General features: G+C 31.6%; 2 protein-coding genes across 2 annotated transcripts in view; one reads left to right on the top strand and one right to left on the bottom strand.

Moving 5' to 3' along the window:
- LOC132952886 (uncharacterized) overlaps nt 1-14,217 on the top strand; it is a 135,297-nt gene that overhangs the window by 60,160 nt on the left and 60,920 nt on the right. The gene's annotated exons all lie outside the window — the stretch shown is intronic.
- On the bottom strand, nt 8,660-12,995 carry LOC132951617 (uncharacterized). The gene is made up of 9 exons (XM_061023429.1): nt 12,567-12,995; nt 12,254-12,381; nt 12,070-12,189; nt 10,739-10,834; nt 10,527-10,663; nt 10,369-10,469; nt 9,563-9,671; nt 8,851-8,887; nt 8,660-8,779 (listed from the first exon to the last, which is right to left on the bottom strand). The coding sequence occupies exons 1-9, from the start codon at nt 12,836-12,838 to the stop codon at nt 8,682-8,684; spliced, it is 1,098 nt and encodes a 365-aa protein (XP_060879412.1). The 5' UTR covers nt 12,839-12,995; the 3' UTR covers nt 8,660-8,681.

Below are 14,217 nucleotides of genomic sequence, written 5' to 3'. Positions count from 1 at the left end.
AGTATTTATTTTGTTATTTTGATTTTTGTTAGATATTATTTAATAATTATTATATAAAATGTTATGTTACATTATTTTACATTTTTTTTTTAGTATAAAAAAATAATAATTAATTTTTACAAATAAAAATGTGCTTAAAAATTTCAATAAAACCATTTACATAATTAAGTAATTGTTTTTATTACAGCTAAGCGCAAAACATCACTAGTACTTAAAATGTGTTCGAAATTTTGTATACCCATGTCTGAAAATTATATTATAGAATTAAAATATTATTATTATATAAAAATGAGTCATTGAACAGCAAAATCGAGTTGAATAATCCGGATACTCCGGATAATCCGTGAAATCCGGATTTTCTAAATCCGGATTTGACAAATCCGAATAATTCGGATTTTTGAAATCCGGATATGCCCACCACTAGTACATACACGCACACACACGCACACACACGCACATACACGTGTATATAGAGATATACTGTAGGTCGCCCGTGGTATAAAAGTATATTATTACTTGCATATATATATTATATGTGCGTTTAAGGCCGTCGTCGGACGTACAAGTCCGTGTAGCGGCAGGGAGTGCGCAAGCCCAGTGGTGGTCTTTCAATTAAAAGAGAGGAAAAGACCAAATAAATAAATCGCGATCGACCGCGCACGTTGACGGAAACATGTACCGCCGCTTCCGTCTCAACGACGACGACGACGACGACTACTATTACCGTTTCTTTGGTATATTAAAATATAATATATATTTTATTATTATAATAATATCGTCGTATATTATAATAATAAACCTGTGTCCTATATAATATAATATTATGGTTTTATATAGGCAGTCGCCGCGTAGGTCGCGGGACTTGGCCGCCGCGTGTCTATATAATATTATTATTATTATAAATCATGAATTATATATTATTATGACAGTGGGTACGAAAATGGCGCACGCGATACGTCATATTATTATTATAATGCGCCGCCGGATTAAATTAACAATAATAATGTATATCGTACGATAATGTCATATGAATGATTTCGTAATATTATTCTCACGAATCCCGTGCGTGATATTATAATATACATAGGTGCTCTATAGCTGCAGAGGTCGGTGGCCCAAATCCGGCCCGGGGAGGGGAAATAACTGCAGGATCGCCAAGAATATAATTTTTTTTAATGCCGGTTTCCCGCAAATAGTAGCTATATTTTGATATATTTTGATGTTGTATTTGGATGTGTTTTGGCTCCACATACATAATAATACCATGTGAAACTTCGTTCTCCAAAATTATGTTTTTGACGAATAATTATCGTCCAAGATTAACTGATCTCCACCTTGAAAACACTCTGCACGCATTAGTTGTATTAATATTTTAAACGATACCAGTCATACGCCGACGCCGTTGATCGCTCTGTACCTACATACTATTATATATTTCAGCCATCGTACACTTCAAAAAGTATGCTGTACCATCATCGCCAAAATTTTATGCAAATGTAGGGCCCCACTTCAATGTCAGCGCCACTTGTTTTTTTTAGAAACGAATCTAATTTAGGCTTTCTATTATAGTGTCGATAGGATAAAATAAAAACGTTATATTAGCTAAAAAGTGCGAACGCTTATAAAAAGTAACGAGGTCGAAGAATATATGGGAACATTTGCGATACTTAAAAATCAAAATGCATGGCTCTTGCTATCAACGCTACAATTAAAATGAAGCGGCACCCAAGCCACTTGTTGTATCGCTCCAAAAAAATATAGATTTGTGTAACCAACCACTGAATATAGGTATATATATTATATATATATATATATTTTTTTATTAAATGAAAATATAGAGTATTTACAATCTATAATATTTATATACAATACAATAAGTAAATTTGATAGCTAATTTAAGGTACAAAACATGAAATGGTGTGAGGAGGGAGGCCCATAACTATATTATGTTAAATTACTGTTGTTTATCATGTTATTATCGTTTATTATTAATATTTGTTTTTTACGAGAATAAGCTTTGACGACCTGCAAGTACACATTTATATATTATATTATTATATGTAATGTATTATAGTTGAGTATATTATATTATGCGCAATGGTATTATAATATCTATATAGGACATACCTAGGTTTATTACGACACGTAATAGGCACATCTAACATGATATCTGCTACGCTACAACACGCGTCTTGTATTATACGCTATATTACCGCCCGAAACCAACGCGGCCGGCCCATCCGAAATAATAACGCATAATATTTTTAAACGATAACATACGCCGACGTTATTAATCGCTCTGTACATATTTTTCAGTCGTACCCGCAAGAGTAGCATTTTATTGATATAATCACTGAAAATAATGATAAAAAAAAAACAAAATCCCGCAAAGAAACCGACCGCTGCGTAGGTATTTAGTATAACGTTAATTAATTAGAAACCTGTTGTGACTGTTACAAATGGCGTTTCTCCCCCTGAACCGAGCCGCCTATATAAGCGCATGAATAATGGCTCACGTACGGTAAACCTGCTACACACAATGCGCATATATCGTACATATAATATTATATATTAATATGTTATATTAGTTATGTGCGTATAGGTTAAACACTGTACAATATATATTAATATTCAGTTTTTCTAGTATCATATATAGGTAATAGGTACGTATATAGTTGTAATACTGAGGTACACTCGAGCCCAAACGTTGCTTTGGGGTGGCATACAAATTTAATGAAGCGGCAAAATTTAAACCAATATTTAATGACAGGCTACACTGCAAAATCGATGCGGAAAAACCACCTATACCTATAGGTATAGTGAAAATAAGTGTAATATTATTTCGGTACACCGACTAGAAGCTAAATAAAAAATTACCATTCGCCTGTCTGACATTCGTTTCCATCGTAGACCTATAAAGTATAAACCAAGTCAGTTTATAGGTCTATGGTCTACGGTCAACGTGTTGCAGTCGCGCGAGTAGTCAGAAAACGCGTCATAATTATTATTATACGGCCGCGGTATACCCGATTAGTGGTTGGGTTAGCTTAGGTTAGGTTATAGACGGTAACGTGACGCGTGATGATTATTTAACACGTCGTTAGATTTCATTAGAATTCGTGTGTGCTCGGGCAATGATAATTTTGAATTTTTTCGACGTGCACATTTCTATAATACAGCTGCGGGATAATTTACATAATCATCCGTCGTACATTATTTAGATGGATAGGTATATACGCTTGTATACCGCTCAGACGTAATCGGAAATAATATTAATTTATCATACTTTAGAAATTGTGTGTATCTATGTAAAACCTCGAAGCGTACCTAACTATATATATATATCATATATATGTTCACTGCGGCGCGTTCATTTGCAGTAACACCGCTACATATAGGAGGAAATTTTAATCTCTTGACCCCTCTACCTTATATAGGTATATAATACGTATACGATTCAATACAGTATAATATATGTGCGCCATCTTACCTCGATGATATTGTATACGTGTATACCTAATATATTGTTACTGGAAAATAATAACAAGTGAATTATATTATAAACATGCGCGCTCGTTATGCGCAGTAGCTGGTACTTATTACGTTTAAACAACGCGATTCGACAAATCGGCATGATAATAATGTATATTTGCGATATATCCATCACATGGCGATAATCTGCGGCGAGTGCGCGAGGTATACTTAATACAAGAGAAAACTAGGTCGATACGATAATAATATATTACGTTACAATCGTATTTTCCGTTATAGAAAATATTATTTGTTTTATTTGGAAAACACGCCAAGACGAATGAGGGGGGGGGGCACATTGCAAAGTTTTCAATCGATCATTTACGTTTGAGCGGTATAGCTAGGTACCTATCTATGTACCTACGTGGTTATGTCTTAATACGTATGTTTAATTCATCGGGACACACGCAAGCACGTTGCACACTGCAGTTAAGTATTTTTTATTTTCTTAAACAGTATACCTACCTACCTACGTTTATCGCCAGTTCCATTTTTCCTCCATAAAATCGTTTTTTTCGCATGTTTTCCGACACGCTCCACTTTTTTATATTTTATTCGTCCATTTTTTGAGATTTCGTATATTATATTATATAATACAGTCGTGTGAGACAAATAACACGCAGTATTTACACTATAGCGCGATTTATCACAATATAACAATTCGCACAATCACATTAAATAATAATAACATATAATGTGATGCGACATCGGACGGACAGTAAATTAATAATATAATATCAATAATATCGCTACATATAATACCTGTACAAATATTAGTATAAGTATTTTTTTTTTTTATCAACACGAGCCATTTATGGCCTATTGATGTACGATTTACAATCATAAACTTTAAAGTAAAAAAATATTATAAATTGAATACACACTATCCTCTTTTTGTAGATAAAGATTTATCATATTAATTTAGATTGGAATTTGACGGCGGTTATGAATTGATGATGTTGGTTGTCGACGAGAGAATGATCTTGTAGAATTTCGGCTATTGATTCGGAAAGGTTAGAGCTTCTTCTGGTGTCGAGATTAATATATATATTGTTTACACATTGAGCAAAACCCATTATTCGATAATATTATAATTGTATATTATTTTGTCTCTTTTTATTTCCTTTCTCTCTCTGAAAATGCAGTAAAATCATGTTAAAACCATAATGTGGGTAATAAATCATTGTTATTTAATTCGTATATCCTAACTCTATATCTCCTTCACAATATGCTTGAGATGGATAAATCTTTTGAAATTTAAATAATTCAAAATTTATAATATTGTGTAATACTGCTTTTCGATTTAATAACAACAGCAATAATATGTTTACCAAAGGTCATTATACTCGGATATAAACGATTACTTATATACGCGATTAGGCCGGGGCTGGCCGTGCCAAAATTCAACACAAGTATATGTAAAGGTAAAAAATGAAAACAAAATAATCAATTAAAAAATAAAACGCCTTTCGGACCCAAAAATGTGTTTCTCCCCTTTCGTTTTTCCACTCAGTTCTCACTACGTATATATTATTGTATAATACTTTTTATACGCTGGGCGCAAATATTTCACACCGCGACTACGACGACATCTTCTGGTTCCGCGGGGATATAAAACTGGAATAATAATAATATTATACATCTCGCATGGATAATATAATATTATTATTATTATTACACTTATACTGCAGCTGCACATATTAATGTTATTATAATTATAACATCGATGCCGCGTAGTATAATTTATCGGTTTTAATTCAGTACATAATATGCAAAATAGGTGAAACTCCGAGCTCGATCCGTTGTTGTATTAAGTGTACACACACACACACACATATTTATATATATTATACATTTATATTATTATTATTATTATATATTGTGGTGCTGTTCGGCCGAATGATGTCTGGCGTATATATAGCAATTAATTCGCGTAAACGTAGAATATTATAATGTATGCGGCTCTCTTTCGATATTATAATACTATATACTATAGTACGCACGTGTATAATATATACATACCTACGTATTACACGCAGGTAGAATGGCCATATTATATACGTCTATAAATATCATATAGATGTGTCTATAGTGCACACACACGCATGTGTACGCGGTACATCGAATGCGGTTATTCCTCGTTTTTTTGTGTTCAGTTTTTTGTTCTACCACGCGGGCGGGTCCCGCGGGAATGCGAGCGGATTCGGATTGTAAAAAAAAAAAACTATATTTTAAATATGTATAAATAAAACGTCGAACCGTTTTTGTGTCCAAAAATTGTATATATTATGATGTTATGGCATTGCGTTACATTTGGATATTGTCGTAATAGTATTATTATCGTAAACGTCCGCGAAGATGCCTCCCCACCATTTCGATCTTAAAGGATTTCCGACGATCTTCGACGATTTTCGACTCCGACAGGTTATAATAGGTACGTGGGCACAACGTATTCAAGTCAAGTATTATTATCATTATTATACCAATATAATGTGTAATGACGAGATCACGTCGTATACTATAGGCCTCGGGCCGAGAAACGACAAATCTATCCTATAATGTCACTTTATTACATGATATAATATAATATTGTATATGTATTTTCTCGTATGGGGATCCGCTTACGAAAATATTATACTCTTTCGAAATACAGTTCAGATCCGTTTTTTTTTTGTTCCGACGATTTTATTGAAACAATATTAAAATATATGCTCAGCACGTTTTTACCTACCTATGATTAAATCAGCTTATCTCCTTCGTGGTAGTGAGGCTGACTTGGTATTATTAACGATAGTCGACGAATCATGGACGGATTGATGTTCCTCGTTGTATCCTTTCTCGAATCAACTCAGTTCTTGCTATCATTCCTCTGGATTATATTTTCATCTTTGTCATTTCTTTTCATATATAACACTAATTATATAATTTTTATCATGAGAATAATCCAATTTATCGGATTTTACGTCTGGCCGATGAGAATCCTACTTTGTTCGGTTTGTAACAAATCAATTAGGTATTAAGCATTGTACTTAACATATACAACACGATTGTATTCGTTAACTATACATAATTGTTTTTTTTTTTTTTATCGTCAATAGTCTATTGTCGTGTCTATATTATGTATTTTGTGTTAAATTGTATTGTTGGGCATCATACCCGTTTATGAATAATAAATAAATGAATAAATAATATCAACTGATAAAATATAATCGTATAAATTTTGCTCTAGGTATAAAAACCGCGTCTCGACGAATCGCAAGCACGATAATAATATTTATTATTGTCCGAAAAAACATCAGTTTAACATAATTTTATTTTGACGTGCATTATAATAATATGAGATACTTTCCATGTCATATTCTGGTTTCGTGGTCAAACGGATAATATTTATAATATAATATATTATTAAATATATATTTTTTATGACTTTATTCGAAATTCGAAGGAATAAATGTAACCGTAGATCTAGGAAACATCATGTAATCCTATAAGCGTCATCGACGAGCTCGTGTGGTGCCTGCATAAAGTACGAAATGTAATAAATAGTGTCTATTAATTTCGCATATTCCATATTATTTATATATATTTTTAAACGGCACGCGAAACAAAATATGTAGGTATATGTCTACGCCTCTACGGTTTTTGTGTAAAACGTTATTAAATTTATTTACGATAGTTAAAAAAAAAATACATATAATTTATTAAATATCATCGTTTAAGATTTAACAAATTTTGGCACGATTTCAATTAAAAAAAAAAATTAATATTATAATATGTAGTTGGAATTTTATCAACTACGTTAGAATATTATAGTGAAAAACAAAATTACTAAAAAATAATATTAAAAGCAATGAACAGTCTCGACATTTTTACACGTTTTTATAGTTATTGCTCTCGGTGTCATTTTGAAAAGAAAAAACTGGGGACGAAAATTGAACGCTTTATAAGAAGAATTAAATTTATTGTTATTGGTTTATCAATTTGTGCGTTCGAATGAAACGTGACGCGGAAGTCACAAAATTATTTTGTCATATTCAAGTGGGAGAATTTGCAAAATTAAAAAAAATTAATGTCCGGGGTGAATAACAATAGAAAATCATTTTGTCGACTGAAAACTCACCAAGTTTCAATATAATAAATTCGAATTTTAACCAAGTCCCAATAGGAATAGAACAGAAATCATTGAGCGGACTTGTTTTGTTTTATTATCATTGTACTGATTACTAGGACTTAATTTCTGCATAGTAACAATGTTGCTCGGATCGTCGTCAGTGCGTGTACCTATATATAATGTTATAATTATTATCTGTTAAATCTTAAGAGTAAATGTTGTCAATTCAGTGGCGTGTCCAGCTAGCCGCTATCGCTTTCATCGAAATCTAAAATAACGACGATAATAATTAACATGTTCACGTCGAGACACGTCGAGCAGTTAAAATAAAAAAGTAAGATTACATATTTTTTAATTCGTATTTTATACAATCGATCCGGAGCTATAGTACGCAGATTGTTTTTTAACAAAATGTATAATAATAATATTATTATTATATACAATAAATCGGCGCCAATCGCAATCATAGATTCGCATCTATGTGTGGCTTTTATTGACTGCAATATTTTATTTTAATAGACTTGACGTGCCGACTAAGGTCCACCGACGTGTAGTACGAAGAGGACACAATTCGTCTTGTCACTATTATTTTTTTGTAATAACACGCGCGTCTTGATTGTAATAATTAATCAGCAATCTATGCGCATTATAATATTATGTTACTAACGATTTATAAGTCACAGTTGATTTATGCAAGAAAATCGTTTTGCACCGTGTTCCGCCTATATTATATTATATTATATATAGGTACCGTAGGTAGTAATTATACGATAATGCTGGTCACATCACTGATAAACTAACTTACTTTTTACATCAATATTGTAGTTGATATAATGTTCAACTATTTAATTACAAATATATAAGATTCAACTCATTGTATAGGTAGGTCGGTCTCTTACAATAGTGTTATATATAATATATTTTTTTCGAAATTACACATTTAATATAATATTATTGTATATCACTTAAGTTCTAAGTGCTTGTATGATTTTTTTGAAAAAATCGTCGATAATTTGCGCCTTATTCGATGATTGACACGTCATTTTCCTTTCAATACATGAGTAGTATCATTCTTTTTAGTCCAACAATTATTATCAAATGGTATTGCCGCATGGAGATAAAAATCACCACAGTCGTCTATATAGGACAGTTGAAGATTTTTAATTATTATTTGAAAATATTTTTTAAGTATAAATGCTTTCTCATACCTAGTTCAGTTTTATTATCTAACTGTCCCTTCTTCTGCTGAAAATAATAAAGAAGATTATTGTAATACTAATACTAAAACTAGATATAACAATAGTGACTGTATTGTATGATAGACATAATAAAACAAAATTAAAAATATCTGATGTTCTAAGCAAACAAGTTAGATAAAAATTTGGTGTAAAAATGAACCAAATGATAAATTTAGTCGAAATTAAGATTTAGAGTGCAGTAAGGTAAAACATTTGTTTTAACTAACCAATTTCGAGGAAATAAATATATTTTAAAAATATATCTGAAGGAGAATAAATGTTTACATATTTATTCTTTTATTGTTACGTAAAAATACAATTTATTATCTTTATTCTACAAATACTTTTTTTACACCCTTTATATGAAATAGCATATATTTTGTTTCAACATCGGATTAAAATATAAAATACTAAAAAACGTTTTAAACAGATTTGATCGTAAATAAATAAAAATCATAACTGGGTAAAGTCCCTATAAGCTACACTTGACAAATAATGAAGACGTAAGTATAAAGGACATGACATTGTACACAATATTCAAAAATAATTATACTTAAATATTATAATAATATCAAGAATAAATATAACTTAAAATGTATTTCAGTCACTATGGCGTTTACACCTGATTTAAGGTTTGCTCATTTTGCTTATATACTTTAAAAATATGATTTTAAGCGATTACTATTTTTAAACGTCTGTCAATTTGCAGGTCAATGAGATTTCTTGCTTTTTTGTACTCCGTTACAGAAGCCAATGTATGACTTGAACGCAATGGTATATGTTCAGCATTCCTGTAAGTGACAGTCTCATTAAACACTAGTAAAGGGTTTGTTAAAAATAGAGTTAAGTCTTGGGGAACTTTTCTGTCAAGGTATATACTCTCGACGTGGTTCCTGTCATTGGTTGAAATGACATACGTACAAAAGACTACATTAAATATAAATAATATTTGCTCGTGGTATCAGTTTCACCAACTAATTATAAATTTACTTTGGCGTTGTAAATATTAATTTATTTCCACCGACAAGTAGGTTCCATGAAACTTCGACGGTGTTCTTTATAAAACTTTTATGTACAAAACAAATAGGTAATTTCAAAAGCATCGAAATCTAATATTATTCATATTTTTGGCTCTTGCTCATAAATTTAGTTTGTTCGTTTTTTTTTATACGACCACCTTACAGGTCGTCAGAGTAAAGTCAGTATAGTTTGCTGTAAAAACCGAAGTCGAGATAAAATAAGTCAAAATTAATATTGAACAAAAGTCTATAGGTACGTGAGTGGACATCAATAAGTTATTAGTGATCAATAGTCAGTGGTTTATTGTATAAATATTTTATCAGTTCATCGTACCTATATAGTTATATGTATATATAAATTGGAACGACCTTTATAGTTATGGTACAATAGCCGTCGATTACCATATTTGAAATAAATCGATACATCAATAATGCAAAATAAAAAATACATTAGGTAATATTTATTTACCCGTTTGTTGACGTTGGGGTTGCGTTCGTTTCTTTGCGACTAGGATCGCTTAATAATTTCCCGCCAGCTGGAATAACATGCCAAACCGGAAGCATTTGGGCCTGAGTACAATATAAGTGCTCTTAATACTCAATTTTTCTCGATTTCCCTATACGTACCAAGTTGCTGTCGGGTTCAGTGGTTCTACGAATCGCGTGGTATTTCTGCTCGAATGAATCCAATTTGTTTTTCCATTCGTTTGTGCGTTCCATATAATCCCGATATACTACATCAGTAATCTTGGCCTTATTTTTGTCTGATGAGAGAGGGTTGTGCGTCATGCTACGTAAGAAGACATGTTAGGGACTATTACCTGTAATATTAAACTCACCTAAATTAGTTTTTGATAGTATTTCTTCGGAATCTGATAATCTGTCCGTCAATAATAGTAAGTCGTCGAGTATTGTGAGAGTTGAATTTTGCATTTCTAAACAATATTAATCAACGTCGTTTGTATTAGATACGATTATTAAGTTAACCTGATTACGTGAGACAATATTATATAGTTGTACATTTAATAATATTATACTATATAGTTATTAGTTAAATTATCCAAAGCCATCAAATAATAAATAAGATATAACATAATATAATATAAGAGACATAGAAAAACAAACGTATAATTGTATTAAAGATCTAATATTTAATATTTTAATTTTTTTTAGGGAAGCTAATAATGTTATACTTCAAATCAGGTTTTGTAAACGTATTTTTCTTAAAATTTGGTATTATATATAATGATATGTCCGAAATGTATTTGTTAAAGTTAGGTTAAAATAGACAACACAATACAATAACCTATTCTATAACATATATCCAACTATCTAAATATAAGTTATTAGTTATTATACCTACCTAAAATTAAGTAACTACGACGTCAACTGAACGGTGTAAAAAACAATTCTAATTTTATACTGCCACGAAATATGACTTTTCCAAAGAAAATTTCTTTATTTAATTATAAATTTATAAATAACTGTTTCGTTCAGATATGTTAATATTGCTGTTAATATTGCTGTTCTAAAATAATATACAGTCGTCAACAAATTAGTTTAAAATACAAGCAACTACAACTGAAATTTCACAGCGTAAATAGGTATTCTACGGAATTATTCGCTTTGCTCATTTCCATTTAACTATAACTGTGTTGCACTGCATTTCCGACAAATATTTCTCGAACTGTCTATTAATAATTATTATTAGAAATTTCCAGCGACTTCATACTTCCTTTCCTATTAAACGTTATATTTTGTATACGATTTTGTATGGAAAATGTACACTTTGAGCGTCGTACAACCAGTTGAGTGGGTGACTTTCAATTTGAAAGCATTGATAAATTGACAATTATTAATAAATTATAATATGCTAAACACGTATTTTGTTTGATTTACCAAAACGTTTTAAGATTTCATAAGATTCCTCTGTCCTCGTGCAAATGGATCTTAAAAATCCACAAATACAAAATCATAATGCGTATAGTTTCCTACGTAATGTATTATTGTGCAAATTTGGCTCCCATATAAATGATAAATGATAAACTAAATCGTGAAATATAGCAAAACCCGCATATTTATTATCGAATGGACAGCTTAACGAATAATAAAAATCCAGACGATAAAATTTGAAATAAACATTAGCTTTTAGTGTTTTCAAATTCATTACCGGTAGTATTTTTGACAATCGAGTTTTGCAAACTCGGTAAATTTCCATTCGACTTGATCAAACGATCGATGTGATCGCGAGTTGCAGTCATAACGCCCGTCCCGCCTAACAACGCGAGTCCTAAAATATAAATTATATTATAATATATTTGCGATGCAGCTGGTTTTGAATTCAAGCGACGGACTGACAAACGCTGCCAGTCGAACGTGTTTCGACAATCCGTCAAACCAATCGGAGTGGTAGTCCGTCGTCGCGGTCAGATCTAATGAGGAGGACTCGTCGTCTTCGGCCGGACGCACGTCAGAGCACCCACTACGATAATAATATTGAAGGAGAAAAAATATAAATTATCTGACCGTCGAGTTATCTCCAAATAGACTTACGCTGCTACACATTATAATATGCACTCTATATTATATTGTGCAGTCTAGTCGACTTTACATTTACGTTATTCATGACCGTATTTTATAATGATACAACACAATAATATTACTCACTCGCCGATATTGTACTCCACAATCATGTCTCCGGTGCAGTACGCCCTGCAGTCGAATATTTTTTGCAATGTAAATAAAAACAACGGATCCCCGCAAACGTCCAATACATTTCGGAGGAAATCTCTTTTTACGTCTAAGACACTCGTCGTGTACCATTGTTGTAGGTTGCGAAATCGAATCGCATCGTTTCCGCTCATAGAATCTAAGTGCACATTTGTCTTGTCCTGCAGCCGCCGCGGCGGCGGCACACTGTCGCCATTTCGACTTGTCATAGTTAATTAAATAATTACGGTTTTTCGGTGTGGTATCAAAACGTATTTCGGCTCGAGAGCAACGACAATAATTCACTTGAATAAATAAGTACGGAAAAAAAAATAGAAGGAAATAACAAAAAATAAAATCAACTGCGACGAAGCGCATTTCACATGGAAACTGAATGTTTAATTTATATTAGTCTTGAAATTAATTTATTCACAAAAATATATCAGTGAGCACGGGCCGCGCACCGCGTCGTTCAATTACTTTTCGTTTGATGTGATTAATTCTCTCGGGTCTAATAAGCTATTTCGACTTAGTCAAATGGTTCAAGCATAAAAATAGGACTGACAAATTGCTTTCGTTGCACACGGGTATCCTGTATTATAGTACACTTGTGTGTCTAATAACGTTGATTTGTAACTGTACAGAGCTGCAGTGTGATACACTAATTGACGTGTGTCCGAGGGTGATCTCGAGATATATTATTTCGAACAAAAAAATATAAATCTTAATACCTAACAGTCACTGATCCGAATGCGTTATTAATAACTCTTATCAATCTTCGTTCAAAAAGTCATCACGTATAATATAATAGCAGGAACCTACTAGCTATACATCGTTTAAAAGTATTTAAGCTAAAGGTTTAAAATATTAGGTAAACATGCGTTGTGAATGTTCGACAACGAAAACAAACGATTCGGAAAAAGTGCAATTTTCTTTGAAATGCATAATTTATTATTTTCAAACAAGTAACAAGTAAGTTATTAGGTGTATCGTAACCGTCTAACACAAACTGAGCGTATTATATGATCACTGTAGTAAGTTGGTGTGATCTTAAAGCTTAAAAACGCAAAGTACCTACTACCTACCTACTTATCTACTTCTATATAAGTACAATGTGCAATCGTTACATGCGTGTTTGCTTTTGTTCATGCAAATCTTTCTGCACATTACATAATATTATTACATTTATGTATAATATACCTATTACATATTATATAGTATGACCGGAAAATGTTAACTGATGTGTCACTTAAGATTCAAATCCATGTAATTTAGGTGAACTGACAGCTGTGTAAGGTGTTTTTTATCTAAGTGTTTATTATATTATAGAAGACACTCTTTGTATTTTACGACACCGTAATACCATAATTATTACAGACATTCGTTGTCGTTGTTAAATTATTGAGTAATTTATACGTTAATTTTATTTAATTTTAATCATTTGTGTACAAATTATTTTGATGATATGGATATTAAAGTGTTTGCCAAGTTTCTCAAAACACAATTATATTTTACAAGGAATAATTTATTTATGTCATTTTTAAGTAAAAAAAAAGCTTTTTTTTAGGTACCTACCTAATTACGTCATCGTTATTAACTTTTAAATCGA

Source organism: Metopolophium dirhodum, chromosome 9 (assembly GCF_019925205.1).
Source record: "Metopolophium dirhodum isolate CAU chromosome 9, ASM1992520v1, whole genome shotgun sequence".
Classification (NCBI taxonomy): domain Eukaryota; kingdom Metazoa; phylum Arthropoda; class Insecta; order Hemiptera; family Aphididae; genus Metopolophium; species Metopolophium dirhodum.
The sequence above is the reverse complement of the archived record's forward strand: the minus strand, read 5'-3'. Positions and strand labels throughout refer to the sequence as shown.